Source organism: Balaenoptera ricei, chromosome 11 (assembly GCF_028023285.1).
Source record: "Balaenoptera ricei isolate mBalRic1 chromosome 11, mBalRic1.hap2, whole genome shotgun sequence".
In the NCBI taxonomy this organism is placed as follows: domain Eukaryota; kingdom Metazoa; phylum Chordata; class Mammalia; order Artiodactyla; family Balaenopteridae; genus Balaenoptera; species Balaenoptera ricei.
In genome coordinates, this window is record NC_082649.1 from 37,537,516 (window position 1) to 37,553,992 (window position 16,477).

The 16,477-nt window shown below is 53.9% G+C and overlaps 1 protein-coding gene across 2 annotated transcripts in view; it reads left to right on the forward strand.

Annotated features, from left to right (window-relative positions):
* The window catches only part of MDGA1 (MAM domain containing glycosylphosphatidylinositol anchor 1), a 58,449-nt gene extending 46,841 nt beyond the window's left edge, over window positions 1–11,608 (forward strand). For both annotated transcript variants that reach the window (XM_059938781.1, XM_059938782.1), the window contains 5 exons: window positions 105–257; window positions 615–749; window positions 5,402–5,532; window positions 5,751–5,859; window positions 6,604–11,608. In XM_059938781.1, coding sequence (XP_059794764.1) covers window positions 105–257; window positions 615–749; window positions 5,402–5,532; window positions 5,751–5,859; window positions 6,604–6,695 — 620 coding nt within the window. In that variant the 3' untranslated portion in view covers window positions 6,696–11,608. The remainder of the gene's footprint in view (window positions 1–104; window positions 258–614; window positions 750–5,401; window positions 5,533–5,750; window positions 5,860–6,603) is intronic.
* Window positions 11,609–16,477: the final 4,869 nt, after the last annotated feature.

Sequence of the window (16,477 nt, forward strand, 5' to 3'; positions counted from 1 at the left end):
AGCTGTCTCAGGGGTGACCAGGAAGGCAAAGCTGGACCAGGGGACTTGAGGAGGCTGACTGACGCTCTTTGTCTCATCCCCTCCCAACTCTGCCCTGAATACAGACAACACCTGCCACTTTGAGGATGAGAAGATCTGCGGCTACACCCAGGACCTCACAGACAACTTTGACTGGACCCGGCAGAATGCCCTCACCCAGAACCCCAAGCGCTCCCCCAACACTGGTCCCCCCACGGACATAAGTGGCACCCCTGAGGGTGAGGACATGGCCTGCTGCTAGGAATGGAGAACAGCTTCAGGGAGGGGTCTAGCCCTGGGGAGCCCCGGTCTGAGGGGAGACACAGCGCCGGCCTCAGGGAGCCCCGATCTGAGAGGAGAGAAACAGCTCTGAGCTGCTAGAGGATTGGGAAGAAGAGAAACTGCAGCAGAGCTAAGAACTCACAATTGCTGGCCCAGACTCCTGTGTTGTGCCGTGAGGCAGGGAGGACTGGGTGGGGTGGTGTGAGGCACCTGGGATTCAGGCAGCTGATACTGAGGCCAAAAAGGAATCAGATGGAAAGAGGCCTGGGAGGGGTGAGGGGGAGGCTGTTGGCACATCTACCTCTTCCCTGCAGGCTACTACATGTTCATTGAGACATCAAGGCCCCGGGAGTTGGGGGACCGTGCGAGGTTGGTGAGTCCCCTGTACAACGCCAGCGCCAAGTTCTACTGCGTCTCCTTCTTCTACCACATGTACGGGAAGCATATCGGTGAGTCGAGGGACCAGGTAAGCTGCACGAGTGTGTGCTGGGGCAGGGAGAGGTGTCCACAGGAAGCTGGGGACTGGCCCGGGTAAGGCCTGGGCATCCCACGTTGGCTGAATCACAGATCCTTGTAGGGAATATGAGCAGAATCTGGGCAAGGGGGAAGTCCAGAGCCAGCTTGTCTGAGGTTTTGAGATGATCAAGGCTTCCTGAGTCTGCAAAGAAAATGGATCCACCAGGATGAGTCTTGGAGGGGATGGAGAAATCAGCTAAGAGGTTGCATGTATTGAGTGCCTGCCAGGTGCCAGGTGACATCCTGGGTTAGGGATGCATCTGTGGTCTTATTAACCCTCACAACCACCAGGTGAGGGAGGTGTTACCATATAGACCAGAGAGGTTAAGCATTTGCCCAAGATCACACAGCAACCCAAGTCTGTCTGACTCTCCCAAGCCCTAAACACAGGGTTGGAAGGGAGCTGCTCTGTGAGCAGTGAGGGGAAGTACTACTTCCTAAGCATGACCATGAACCTAAGGAGTGCCCTTTGGGAAGAGATGGCACTGGTAGGAGTGCCACATTAGTCAATGAACTCATCAGTTCAGCCATCATTTCCAGAGCTCCTGCTCTGTGCCAGGCATCTAGTGCTGCAGTGAACAGGATGGACAAATCCCTCATCCTCTTGGCACCTACAGTCAAGTGGCAGTCAAGTGGGAGAGACAGACATTAAATAATTAATTGCACCAGATAGGATTTGGTGACCACTGTGATGTGTGTCTGCAGCAGAAGGACAGAGGCCAAGACAGCTGATAAAAGGAATAGTTGACTGACTCTGGGGCTGGTTATGGAAGACTCTGCTGAGGAAGTGACAATTTTAATTTTATTTATTTGTTTGTTTGTTTGCATACTTACAGGAAAGGTAATGTATTTTGCACAGGTCAGAAGGTACAAAAGGGTGCATAAGGAGAGTCCCTCTCCCATCTCAGTCCTCCTGCCACCTAGAGTCCCTTCCCAGAGGCAATCAATGTATTAGATTTTGGGGGCAAACTTCCAGAAATGCTTTAAGCATGTAGAAGCCAGTACACATACATTCTGTTTCCCTCCATTTTACACACACTGTTCTGTGCCTTGCTTTTCCCTCTAAACTGTGCATCTTGGTGATCAGGCCTTAACAGACCATAGAAAGCTTCATTGTTTTCCTCGGCTGCATGGTAGAGGAAGTGACTTTAAGCAAGTGTGGACCTAAAGGCTCATTGTGAAGTGTCCACAGCTAGAGTGATGGGTCGGGCCGAACTGATGAACTAGAATGAGGTGGGATGGAACCTTCTGCATCCACTGGGGTCCCCTGGGCCATCCACACAATCCAGTTCACCCATGACTGGGTCTGGACTTCGTGAGAAGCTTCCTGTGGGGTAGGTGGGGGTGAGGGTGACCAGGACCTCCCTGCCCAGCTAGAGTAACCACTTCAAACCAATCCTGGTTTGCCCCAGCCTTTCCCACTTTTAACACTAGAAGTCCCACATCCCAGGCAAACCAGGACAGTTGGTCATTTTATCCTCAGCTCAGGAGGGGCACAGGGGACCCAGCTGGCAAGAAGAGCATGTTGGACACAGTAGGGCCCTGGGAGATCAAGCCTTAAGAGCTGGGATGCCCAGGTGCCTGGGAGCAGAGAAAGCCCTGGGCGAGCCGTCTGTACTCCAGAGCTTGCTTGGTGTCCCCCAGCAGGTGGGACAAACACCAGTGACTGAAAGCTTCTGGGAGGCAGGTTTGAATTCCACCTGAGGAAGATCCTATAAGTATCAGATCTTCCCAGCAAAGGAGTGGGATACCCTGTGCCTGGACAGGAGGACTGTCCAGCAGGGGTGCTGTGGAGGTGACCCCTGTCCCAGGTCATGTTACTCCCCTGCTCGGCCCCCTTCCATCACCATCTTCCCTAGGCCTCCCATACCGGATCCGCCCCTTCCTGCTTCTCTGACCTCATTTTCTGCTGCTCTCCCCTGACTCTACTCAGTTCAAGCACACCGGTCTCCTTGCTTTTCTTTAAGTACTTGAGGCCTTAGAAGTCTTTGCTTGTGATATTTCCCCCCGCCTAGAATGTTCTTCCCCTCCCCTCATTCAGGCCTCCTTGGAGGGGTCCCTGACAGCCCCATGTAAAATACCTCTGTATCCCTTTTCTGCATTATTTTCTTTATAGTGCTTACTGCCAAAAGAGCATAAGCTTCAGGAAGCAGAGTTCTTTATCTTATTCATGGATGTGTCTCTGGTGCCTAGAATAGTGCCTGCTCAATTAGATGAATGAAGGAATGAATGAATGATGGGGAGGTAGGGGGGGCTGGGCTTGATGAACCCTGAGGTGACTTCTTACCCTGAGAAGCCTCTTTTCAGTCAGTCCTGATGACAGTGATGGAAAGTTCTTCATTGAGCATTCAAATATTGAGAACAGATAGGAATTAGATGGGGACTTTCCCTCAGGAGCCAAATAGGGAGAGAAGATATGAATCCCAATAACTGCCACACTGTAGAGCAGGGAGTGGTCTGGGCATGGGGAGCTGCAGTTTAAGGTCTCAGAGTTCACAGGAAACACAGAGGGCTCCCAGCTCAAGCCTGGGAAGACTTCTTGGAGGAGGTGACATTTCAGAGAGGGCTTGAAGCACAGAAAGAATTTGGTCAGGGGAACATAGTAGGGGAGGGCAGCTCAAGCAGTGGGAACAACCCAGTCAAAAGCCCAGAGTCTGGAAAGCTGGACTGTGTCCAGGCTGCAACGTATAACTCAGTGTGGCTTTGGAGGTGACAGGAAGATAGGGAAGAATGTAGTGAGCAGGCACCCTTAAGGCCCTGGCTGGCCCTGTGAAACGCTGTCAGGAAGAGGGGAGATCTTGGAGCTGGTGGGATGATCAGGGAAGGGGGCAGAAATTCAATTTTGGTTTGAGTAGTGAAAAGGTGGGCTTCCCCCATTAGGGTCCTTGGGGCAGGGTGGTGGAGGAGGAAGAAACGGTTTGGAGATTGAGGTTGGACCCTGGAGGTTGGGGGATTGGAACCGGTGAAGATCTTCAGGAAGGGGAAGAGAGGGAGGTCCCTTTGGGGCTGGTGAGAAGCCCAAAAGTCACTGGGGCTTGGGCCCTGCCTAAGCCAGTGTGGCATCTCCCGGCCCACTGGGTGCTGGCTTCAGCCCTCTCAGGGCCCCGTCTGCTGGTGAGGGTTCTACACATGCCTTGAACCTTTGTTTGCTCCTCCCCCAGGCCTGGGTCTGCTGCTGGGGAGAGGTGGGTGTTTCTTGCTGTCCTGGTCCCTCCTCTCCCCTCCCCTCCCACCCCACCTGGCAGCTCTGGGCACCAGCTTTCCCCAGTCCTTGTGTCTCACTGGCTCTCCTAGGTCCAAGCCAACTCCTTTAATCTCAGGCAGGTAACATTTGGTGGCCCTCCCACACTGGGGGTCCGTCTATCTGGTGTCACAGATGGTGTGGCTTTGTCTGGGGCAGTGCCACGGAAATGCCAGCTACCAGGTGCCGTCTAAGATTGATTCCCCTTCTCTCTGAGCCAAGTCTTTATGTCATAGGGGGCTTGAGATAGGCTAGAAGAACTGGCGAGGGGGCATGACATTGCCTGGGTGCTCTTCATCAAGGCCTGATCCCTTCCTTCTCTTCCATTGCCCCTCAGCATCTCCACAATCCCAGGCCCCTGGGTCTGTGGGCAAGGGGGCTCAGCACCCCTAGGCTAATACCTCCAAAATTTCACATTTTACCACAGCTATGTAGCACCTATACTAATATCTTTCTTTAAATCAACTCACTCCTTTTTTCTTAGCTTTGTCCTAAGCATCAATATTAGAGAAGTTGTGGGTTTGAAACGCTAGCTTTATTCACCTCTTAAAACATATATATAAGTATGAAATTTTTCATTGAGGTATAATGGACATTATATTAGTTTCATATGTACAACATAATGATTTGACATTTGTGCATATTGCAAAACAATCACCACAATAAGTCTAGTTAACAACCATCACCAGAATTTTTTTTTCTTATGGTGAGAACTTTTAAGGTCTACTCTCTTAGCAACTTTCAAATATGCAATACAGTATTATTAACTATAGTCACCATGCTGTACATTACATCCCCAGAACTTATTTATTTTATAACTTGAAGTTCGTACCTTTTTAGTCCCTTCACCCATTTCACCCACCCGCCACCCTCCAGGTGTTAAATTTTTAAAGTCCTTTCCTGTACCTCCAGAAATCATTGCATGTATCTTGTACCACCAAGCGTGTGCATTACGTGCTTCGGGAATCCTGCTCTGTGTTCAGATATGGGCCCCAGTGTCCTGGGACAACTCCCCTGTCTAGAGGGGGGAAGGGTGCTGTGTGTGGGTGTGTTTGTGTGTGTGAGTGAGTGAGTGTGTGGGGGGAATTAGCTGATTAGGAAGGAAAGGAAGAAATGAAAGAAAATTTGCCAATCGTCCTGATAAACGGAAGCCCTGCTGCTGTCCCCTTTCTTTCCCATGCTGAGGTCCCCTCTGGGATAACAGGACACCGAGCCAGTCTGCGATGGGGAGAATGTCCTGTCCAGCGGGGACTGTGCGGCGGGCAGTGGTAGGGAGTTGAGCCTGGTGAATGGGGAAAGGTGAGGGTGCCCCCTCACTGCCCCCTCTCCTCACACCCACCACAGGCTCCCTCAACCTCCTGGTGCGGTCCCGGAACAGAGGGGCACTGGACACGCACGCCTGGTCCCTCAGTGGCAATAAGGGCAACGTGTGGCAGCAGGCGCATGTGCCCATCAACCCCAGCGGGCCCTTCCAGGTGAGTCTGCTGGGCCCAGGGCTCCTCACAGCTCTCCAGGCCCTGGGCCTTCGCTCCAGCCAGGGAGCCCTCAGGAGGGCCCAGGGCCTGCTCCCAGGAGCTGAGGAGGAAAGCTTGCAGGAATGGGGGGCCTTCCAGGGAGACGAAGGCTAAGGGCTGGGAGTCTGTGGTGCAGAACCTCCCTCATCCCTGCTCCCTGCTCTCTGACCCCACCCCAGATTATTTTTGAGGGGGTTCGAGGCTCGGGCTACCTGGGGGATATCGCCATAGATGACGTCACACTGAAGAAGGGAGAGTGTCCCAGGAAGCAGATGGATCCCAATAAAGGTGCAGGATGGAAAGAGGGCGGGGGTGCTGAATCTCTGGGGGACTGTGTGGGTGGGTACCTGTGTCGGGAGGCGTTGCTGTCTGAATTGGGGTTCAGAGTGGCTGGGTGATGGGATGCATGTGCTGGTGACTGTGGGAACAGCTGCTGGTGTGTTTGGTACCCACCTTGGGCCCCACCCTGGCTCGGGCTGTGGGCCGTATGGAGGACATTGAGACCACCAGACCCTCCTGTGAGCTTACTAAGTTTACCGTAGCAGCTACAGTAGCAGCGTCTGTGTCTGGGTACATCCGTGTGTGTGTGTGTGTGTGTGTGTGTGTTTGTCCAGGTGTGAATGTGTACCCCTCCCCCTCCACCACTGGGGGCCAGGTGTTTGCAATAATAACAGCTGGAGTTTACCAAGTGATTACGATGTACCAGGCAAGGTACAAACACCTGTATATGCGTGATCTCATTTATTTCTCACAGCAGTCCTCTGGGTGGCTCTTCCTGTTAGACTCATTTTACAAACGAGGAAACTGAGGCCACTGAGGTTGAGTGAATTGCTCTGTGTCTTATTTAGTGAGCCACAGAGCCAGGATTTGGACCCAGCAGGCAGAGCACACCACCTCATGCCTTACGAGTGTGTCTGTGAGCACAGAGAGGGGGCAGAGGACCCGCCCTCCCGTGGCCTGCTGGCTGCTCCTCCCTGGCCCTGCTGAGCTGACCGGAGCCCTGGCCTGTCTCCCTTCTCTTTCTCGTCACAGTGGTGGTGATGCCGGGCAGTGGAGCCCCCTGGCAGCCCCGCCCACAGCTCTGGGGGCCCGTGGCCATCTTCCTCTTGGCGTTGCAGAGATGATGAGCGCTTCGTGGCCCCCCCACCCCGCCCCCGGCACACCAAAGTGTCCACATCGTACCAAAGACTGACCCCATGCCAGCCGGGGTGCCCAGGGGCAGAGCCGCCCGCCAGTGAGGGGGCCTGCATTGGCTGTGAGGATGAGCAGAGAACAAGGACAGCGGCCCAGCACTGAGGCCCCGGAGACGTTTGTTCGACACACGCACACACTCACACACACACAGATATATTAAAGCACAAGTTTCTATCTGACCTGCCAGCACCTTCTTTGCTGCAGAGACAGGGGACTCGCCTGAATGGCATCCACCACCCCAGGGACCTCAGCGCCACGTAGGCCTTGTCCCGGCTGCACCTGTGGTGTGTTTCTGACCTTCCCCTGTCCCTGACTCCAGGCTGAGCTCAGCCCCGTGGCTTTACCAGAAGGAGCCAGAAGGGGAGCAGACACAGAAGCCCTGCCCTTGGCTGGACTCTGGGGCCCCCTGGGATGGAGGAGGCCGGGGTCAGAGGGGGCCAAGCGGGACTGACTCTGACATGAGGCAGCAGCTGCACACAACTCTGTTCCCAGAGCGAAGGCCAGAAGCCGGAGAGCCCAGGCCACCCATATCCCCGGACCCATTCATTCCTGGGATGTCATATCCCCCCCCTCACTGTGCCCCCTTCCAAGGGACCTAGCGCAGGGCCTTGGGCCCAGACAGTCTGGAGACTGACCGCTTCCCCACCCTCCCCATCCCACTGCACCCCACCCCACAAGCAGCTGTATTCCTGAGAGCACAGCCCTTGCCCTGCTCAGCTGGCCTAACCTCAGCCTCCAGCTGAGCCAGGGGGGAGGCGTGGTGGCCAAGCCATCTTCTGGGGTGAGGCTTGCCTCTGAGAGGGGCAGAGGAGAAGTCCTGCTTTTATGATTTCACGCCCCCATATTGGACATTGATTTTAGGAGTAGAGTGGAACCTCCATTTCTTATATACTTGCCATGAAGGGGTGCTCTGGATGGGGTGTGTGCAGGGGGCTGCCCTGTCCTCCTCCACCGCAAAGCACTGTCTAATGGGCTGTTCCCTTCCCCGCCCAGGGTCAGTGAAGGAGGAGGGGTTTGTAGAGCTGGGGGTGGTGTGTGGGGCAGTTGCTGGTCACCGTGTTCCCTGGGAGCTGAGCCTTGTGCCCCAAAACTGGGAAAGGGCTCCGTGCCCTTGGTCCTGGGTTGGGAGACTGAGACAGACATGATGGGACCTAGACCTCCTCCTCACCATCATCCCTGAGCCCCCCTCCTAGCGGTCCATGGGAGAGAGGAGGCCCAACCCCTTCCAGGGTGAGTCATCACGCGTGTGTGCATGTGGCTGTGTGGGTGTGCACGTGTGAGCATGTGTGGGCCCATCTGTTGCCTGTGTACCACTGTGGGTATATCTCTGGCAGGAGTGTGTGCAAATATGTATCTGCGTGTGCAGTTATCCATATGTGAGGCTGGGTCTAACTCCCGTCTCTTGTGAGTGCCTGCGTATGTCAGTATGTCCATCTTCATGAGTGACATGAATGTTTGTGGAGTGCTGGTCAAATATGCCGCTTCAGCCCTATTCTGTAGTCTCAAGCTACTTGCCGCCACCTGAATTTCTACCTTTTATCCTCTATGGGTGACAAAGAGCTTACAGATGACCCTATGGAAATGAAGGCACCTTTGGTGGAGGCGTCACAGGGCTCCTCCTGGAGCATTTGGTGGGGACAGCTGCAGAGAAGAGGCAGCACTGCAATGCCAGGAGGCAGGCAGGAAACCAGACTAAACGCTGCCCATCTCAGCTCTGCCAGGCTGGTGTTATCATCATCACCAACAGCTGGTGGGTGGCCAGGCCAGGGCTGGAGTGGGGCCTCCTGATACCCGACCAACGTGGCTGCCTTCCCGGCCCAGCCAAGGCCTCTATCCGGAATGAGTGGCTCCAGGTTCCCAGAACATGCTGCCATTTTTCTGCGGGTATTGTTCCTTAACTGTCCCATCTGTGCAGGGTCTGTTGTCCCAACTAGACTGTGAGCTCCTCCTCTGAGCCTTCCAACCCTCCCCTGACCCCATCCCACCCTCATGCCCAGCACAAGTGGGTCTGTTATGGAAATCTCTCAACGGGCTTTGCCTAGCGGAATGGATTATAGAAATCAGTGGTTCCCAGCCTGGCAGCAGAATAGAACCACCAGAGATTCTTTTAGAAAGCACCAATGCTTGGGGCCCTCTCCAGAGATTCCAGTTTAATTGGACTGGAGTGCAACCTGGCATCAGAAATGTTTAAAAGCTCCTCAGGAGAACCCTAGAGTAGGAACGACTGGCCTATCACCTGCCAGGCGCTTCCCCCGTGCCCTGGCTGGCGTGGGTGCTGGAGATCCAGAGCGCTTCCTCCTTGGGGCTCCGTGGTGCCCCATGCCTACTGCCCTCAGATGACCTTTGAATACATCTGTCCCCTGCTCTGGCTGCTCCATGATGGAGACCCTCTCTCCCTTATTCACCTCCACATCTGTAGAGCTGGATACAGAAAAGGGACTCAGCATATGTCAGCTGAGCCAAAGCACATACACGTGGCCCCTGAGTTCTGGTCTGTTCGGAGAGAGGGGACATGGCTACGTGGACAGAGTGTGCGGGGTGGGGGAGCACCAGGGAGCACTGCCAGAGGGAGGTCGGGGTGGGACCGGGGCAGCCCTGACTCCAGAGTGGCTTGACCTGGGCTAACAAAGTGCCCGAGGGAGCCACTGAGATCCTTGGTCCTTGCGTGTGTCTGCACGTGCCAGCAGGTCTGCAGTGGATGTGGGTGTCAGTGTGTGCTGACATTAACGGTGTGTGATGCGAGCACCTAGGGGTGTGCTAGCCTGCGTGTGTGGGGGGGTGTCTGCAAGGAATGAGCGTCTTTGTGTGTCCCTGGGTGGCTCATGAGTCAGTGTTTGTCTCTGTGTGCCTGTGAGTCAGCACCTCTGTGTCAGTGTCACCTGTGCCATGTGTGTCTTTGTGTGCCAGTGGATATCAGCGCCCATGTGTTGGTAGGTGGCCCATGAGGACCCCCAGCCCGGGGGAGACCCGCCTGGCTGGATCCAGTGCATCTCCCCAGTGGCAGTCTCACCCTCTGGGTCAGGGTGGCTGAGGCATTTTGTGGCCTTAAAACAGGGAGTCCAGGGTCAGCCCTCAGGGTGTTAGGGTCCTTTACCCCTGTCCCCTCCAGCTTGATGTCTGGGGGACAAAGGGACTCCTGGGGCCAGGTGCTGTATAGGTAGGAGACAGGGAGCCTCAGCTTGGCTGTCCTGCCCCTGGAACCATAGACGGCCACCCAGGGTGCCAAGCTAAGCCTGCAGACCAAGCCCTCTGCTCCTGGGACGCTCCTTCCGCCTCTGCCCTCTCTGGGATAGCCCTGACTCCTCTTTCTCATTCACTTTGCCCTCTCCCTATGCTCAGTGAAAGCCCCTGGCTCAGGCTGTCAGTGCTGGGATGGACCGTAGAGGTCCAAACTCCTCATGGGAAGAATGAGAGTTAAGCCCAGAGAGGGGGAGGGACTTGCCCCAGGTCACACAGCCAGTTAAGGTGGAGCCAGCCTTGGAAGCCAGGTACTACAGTCCTGGGGTTGTCACACCTCTGGCCACTGCTCATGCCAGGCAGCAAGGAGGAGCTTGGTCAAACATCCCTGTCTCCGGGTACTGGTACAGATGTTACAGATGTTACTGGGCCCTGCACTGGGAGAGGTACTGTCTCCCTGCCCCCAATTCTGGCCCCGCATCCCAGGCCACAGCCCTTCGTGCCCCAGGTCAAGCCTGGGTGCCACATGGAGGCTGACGCCCTTTGCCCCCACTGGCTATGTCTGCTGCCCCTCCCCCAGGCTCCCAGATGAAAGGGACTCTGTTTCCCCTCCCCCCTGTCTTCACATGAACCTGGGCTGGGAATGAAGGTCAATGTGTCCTGGTGTCCTTATCCTGTTGACTTCCCCCTAAGGACCAGGGGAACCTGGGGGAGCAGGGCTAATCCTCGTGTTTTCCTCTCTCTGGACAGCTCAAGGGGGACGGGGGTATTTTCAGGGTCTGTCCTCAGGAATGGGGTGGGTGAACCTGCTCTGGAGGGTCCCTGTAGGGCCACTGGTTGAGTTTCTGGGTTCAGGGGAGCCCTCCTCAATTCCAAAGGCAGGATAGCACCCCCCTCTCTGTTGAATCAGTGCTGCTGTGTGCGTGCGTGGATGAGAGGGTGTGTGTGTGTGTGTGAGAGAGAGAGAGGGTGTGTGTGTGTGAGAGATAGAGAGGGTGTATGTGTGAGTAAGAGTGTGTGTGTGTGTGAGGGTGTGTATTGGGGCAGAAGGACCACTCTTCCCTGGGGATCCCTTGACCCTTAGAGCTGGAAGGGACCTTAGAGACCATTTAATCCAGTGTCCCCACTGTACAGCTGAGAAAGCTGAGGTCCAGAGAGATGGCCCTTGCCCACCACCACCCCCTCCCCTCATGTCACCTGCATTCATTTCCCAGGGGCCCCCCTAGGAATGCCCTCCCTCCTGGCATCCCCCCACAGCTGCTCACGTAAACACCATCTCAGCCCAACTCTGCTGGCCCCTCTGCACCCATGGCCTCCAAGCATCCTTCCTGCCCTAGGGTAGCCAGCTCACCAAGGCCTTTATCTCCAACCCAGGAGAAAGGGCAGGGGAAGGAGGGGACTGCTCCAGCCCTGAGGCCTCAAGACTTGGGAGAAAGCCAACCCCTCTGTGCCCAGGCCCACCCTACCACCAAGGTAAAAGCACAACAGGAGACCCTCATTAACGGGTGAAAGGGATTGGGGTTGTTTTAGTCACATGACCCCATCCTCACCCCTTTGCCTTGCTCTCTGTCTCCGCCCCAGCCTCTGCCCCCTCTTTGTTCCCCTTTCCCCCCAACACCCCCCAGATGTAACCTCTAGTTGCGGACGCGGTTGTTTCAATCAATAAAGCTGCAGTGTTCTAGCGCTCCGGGTCAGGTGGTGTGTGTTGGCGGCAGGTGGGCTGGGCCTGGAGGGGGTATGGGTGAGAGCCTGGGGGTTCCCCTCAGGCCCCTGGAGGGAGCCCTTCTTCCCTTCGGCCCCCAAATCATGGCTCCTGCTCTGTGGCGTGGACAGTGGGGACCTGCAGCCTGGTCTCCAACCCAACTAATTCATTCATTTGTTGCTTCAACAAATACTAGCTAAATGCTGCCTTCGTGGAAGCTCCTGTTTAGTGGACACTAAGCTCATAATTGCACCGGGAAATGTATCCTTATGAGCACAATTAATGCTGTGAGGGAAATTGGTGCTCTGGAAAAAGGTAAGAGGAGGGTCTCATCTGGGTTGGGGCTCCAGGGAAGACTTCTCTGAAGAAGAGACATTTAGAAGATACCTAAAGAATGATTGGAGTTAGCCTTTGGGGGCAGAGGGAATCTTCCAAGCAGAGGAAACAGAATATGCACAGGCCAAGAGGGGTGAAAAAACTTAGAAGGCTCAAGGAAGAGGAAGGAAGACAAAGAAGGAGGAATAAAATTGATCCACTACCTGTACCAATGCTGCCCTTTCCCTTTTCAGCACCCAACCCCACCATCCCTCCTATACGCTCCTACTGCCCACCCCCAAGCCCCAATCTCTGTTTCTGTCCTGGCCCCATAAGCCCCACTCTGCACTCTACTTGGCCTCCCTTATTCACCACCAGTTAGCTGCCCACTCGCCCCAAAATCATTTTGTGCCAACCTTTCCCTTTTTTCCAGACCTCTCAGAATGCTAAAATTTCTGAGCTGGGATGTCCTTAAAGTCACTTATTTCAATCATCTACTCCTATGCTTTCCTTGGGAGAAACAGGCTTGCCAAGATCATGGGGGCAGGCAGTGATGGGGAACATTCACTTCCCTGTGAAGATTTGTGACGTGACCCCAAATCAAGGGCACATGTGTCATGATATGAACTACCAGGAGATCAGGCAAAGAACAGGAAGAGAGTTTATCGTGTTAGTAGTAACAGGTAGGTAGAGCAGAGAGTTTCATTTCCATGTTTCAGATGGGCAAACTGAGGCTCAGAAAGGTGACAAGACTGCAGGCTCCATGCCCCACCTTTGTCAGCTCGCACCTTGGGTAACTTGTTGCTGCCACACCTGGGATTTCTCTTCTGGAGCTTGGAGCCCACCACTGCTTTGGGTTGGCTCATTGGGTACCAGGAAGAGAGACTCACTCAACCTCACTCAAGTACAGGAGCATTACTGTGAGGCTCTATGTAGTGAGGGGGACGGACTTTCTCAGAAAGCCAAACACAAGAGCCGTAACAGGGATGAATTTCTTGAACCAGACGGGTATTCTGCGTTCAAGGTAGTTTTAGGAGTTTACGGCTCCTCACCTGGCAGAGTAAAGATGGCCACAAATCTTTTGTTATCCTACCTATAGGGAGCAGGACTCTAATTCCCTTCCCTTTGAATCTGTATTGGTCTTAGTGACTTGTTTGGCCCATAGAATGTGACATTCTGAGTTGAAGATGCCTTGCAGCTTCAGCTCAGGCCTCTTGGAATGTTCTCTCTGGGAGCCCCGAACCAGCATGTAGGACATCCAACTCCCCCAAGACCGACATGCTGGAGAGGCTTCGTGAAGGGCTCTAGTTGACCATCCCAGCTGAGTCCAGACCTCCAGCCATCTCCTGCAAAGCACGGGACATGGGCGTGAAGCTGCCTTGCCCCCTCCAGACCAGCCCATCCACAAGCTGAACACCTCTGTCGTTGCCACAGGGAACAGAAGTATTGCCCAGCCCAGCTTGCCCAAATTCCTGACCCATGAAGTCATGGGGTAAAATAAAATAAGTGTTATTTTAAGTCCCTGAGGTTAGAGATGGTTTGTTAAAACAGCAAAATCGATAACTACCCTGGTGTGACTCAGCCACTTTCCAGCATCTGCTTCTTTTTACCCATGCAGTTCTCTCCCGACTCACAGTGTCTGCACTTTCATGACTTCTGCTTTCCAGACATCTCCAGCTCTAAGTCTCCCTCACAACCTTCCAGTGACTGCTCCCAGCATTCACAGACTCAAGTTCTCTAGAGAAAGAGCCCACTGGACTGGCTCACCATTTTGTACCCGGTCATAAGTACATCACTGGGAAACCTGTTGATAGGTTGCCCTTGGGTTAAGGGCCACCCCTGATCCAATCCACTGGGTTGGAGGAGGGGGTCATGAATATAAAACATGGCTGCCTGGGGGCCACTGCTTCTGAGAGACTGTGCGTGGACCCACTTCAGAAGGGCAAGGGGCTGGCAGGCACCATAAACGTACTTCCTTGGTTCTTCCCTCTTTCATTCCTCCTCTAATGATGATCTATTCCCAGGGGCACAGTTATGCAGCGTGTGCACCATGAAGCTGATCCCATCCAAGGGCGGGTCTCAATGCCAATTGTACAGGTGGGTCAGGTAACTTCCAGGAACTGAGTCTTGTGTTATGCACTTGTGGTGACTCACATATTTTTATTTTCGTGTCTACAGATGAGGAAACTGAGGCTCAGAAAGATGCTGTGGTTCCCCAAGCTCATACAATTAGGAAGGGGAAGAACCTGGAGACGAATCTAGATTTTTGACTTTTAGGGCAGTGTTTGTTTATGTCAGCCAGATCCTCTCCTCTTCCTCCCCTTTGGGATCATTCTGCTTTTCTCACTGGCTCGTCCCCAGGAGCTGGGAGAAGCAGGGCCCTTTCCTGTGTGGCCCTTCACTTCAGATGGAGATTGTTCCTGGGCCTGATTTTCTATTTCTAGCTGCCTGACCTTTTTGCATATGTCCTTTGTGGAAAGCTACTATAATACCTTTTTAGAAAGAGGTTGGGTATAAATAAATCCAAGAAAAAAGTCGAAACTCTTCTTGAATTCACCCCAACCCCACATGGAGGCATCCCTCCATACTGCTTCTTGAACTGCCTGCTCCCAAATTCACCTTTCCTGGGCATGGAGCCCCATCAACGCCCAGCAGGTCTCTGTGCTCTGAGGTCAACTTGGCAGGCCCCCCCAAATGCAAATCCTACCACTCCATCCATCACCCTGTCTCTCTAGTAGTTCTGGTCTTTAAAAATATTTTGAGTTTCCCATTTCTCTGAGGCCTCATGAGGCCAGCCAAAGCTCGGCCGAATGGACTCAGCACTTTGCAAGGCCCCATTCCACCTGCACATGCTGTCCTAAGTAGAGCCCCACTCTCAGTGTCCCCGCCTTCCAGGACACCCACCAATTCACTCTCAACTGTGAGGTGGTGAGAAGTAGAGTAAAACATGAGTCAGAGAGGCTGCGAGTGCCAAATGTCCACGCAGTGGGAGTCGCTGCTGCCATTTAGAGATGTCTATAATGTATTGTTGAGAGAGAAAGGCAGACTAGAAAAGAGCATGCTTATTACTCTGGCATTTTTTAATATAAAAATATCTGTGTGTACTTGTGTGTGTGTGTGCATATTTTTTTAAGTCCAGAAGAATATTCACCAGGTTATCTGTCGTTCTCTCAGTGGTGAAATTTCAGATGCTTCTGACTCATATCTTTAGACTTTTCTGTATTGTCTGAATACTTTTACAGGAATATGTATTATTTTTAATAACCAGGAAAAAAAATCTATTTTCTCTAGAAAAGAAAAGCCAGAAGTCATCATCAAGGACTATAGATTAGAAATAAAGGTCACTTTCTGTTCTTAGCATTATTTTTATAACTACACATCACAAAGATTGGGAAAGGGCTTTGAACTTAGGCCTTGAAATCTTTTTCCTGCTGATTTATTCAAATAAAAACAGATAGTTGGAAAGAAAGGGAGAAGAATTGGCCTGCGTTGATCAGGAATGAGGAGGTGGGATGTTAAGCCAGGTTTTGACTAAGAGAAATCCCAAGGAGAAAGGATAACACTACTCGCAGCAACAAACACTAACATTTGAGGCATGCCCAAGCCCTGCGCATGTGTGAGTGTGTGAACGCGGGCATGGGTGTTGGCACATGGGTGAGTGCGTGTGCATGCCCTCTTTTGGACGCTGTGGTGTTGGCAGCCCCCGTGCAGTGCTGGCATCTCCCTCCCTCTTATGAATGCAGGGCCATTTAATGAGGCGTCACTCCAGCCAAGGTGAGTGTGTGGACAAACACACCCACTGTGGGGGGAGTGGGAGAGCTGGCCTGTGTGGCCTGGACAGGGCCTGGAGGGGATGGGCAAGAACTGCCTTTGGGCCCTTTCCAGACTCCTTCCCGACCCAGGTGGCAGAAAGCCCCTTGGAAACTCTCAGACCCTTGACTAGAAGCATCCAGGCCTCTGCTGATCTCTGCCTCAAGACAGGGGTCAGAGAAGGTGTCCTGATTCCACGGGAGAGAGGGAGAGAGAGGGGTTGAGGAGAGGTGGAGAGAGACAGAGACCGAGCCCAGGAAGTGGAAAGAGCACTGGGAGGAGGGACAGGGATGCCTGGACCCAAATTCTGGCTTGTGACCTCCAACAAGCCAACCCCATCTGGGCCTCCGTTTCCCTGTAAATTGGGGGGCAGGATGGAGAAGTTTAAACTTAAAGGGTCTTCCAGCTCTAGGATTGAATGAAGTGAGGGGGTGGGGTGTTCCTGAGAAAGGGGGCTCCCCCAACGGGGTCAATGGGAACCCCAGCGACATAGCCCTGTTTCTGTCTGTGGGACTGAGCATCCTTCTGCCTATGTCCCCCTTCCCAGCACTGGGGACCCCTGTTACCCAGGCCCACCCCCAATCCCTGAACTGGGCCCCACCCCTGCCAAGGGGCAGGCCGGGGTCCTTGTGGGGCGCTGGCGGGCAGATGCCGGCTGAGCAGGGCTCCGTGCCAGCGGTGTGGTGGGAGATGAGTGGGACCCACCGG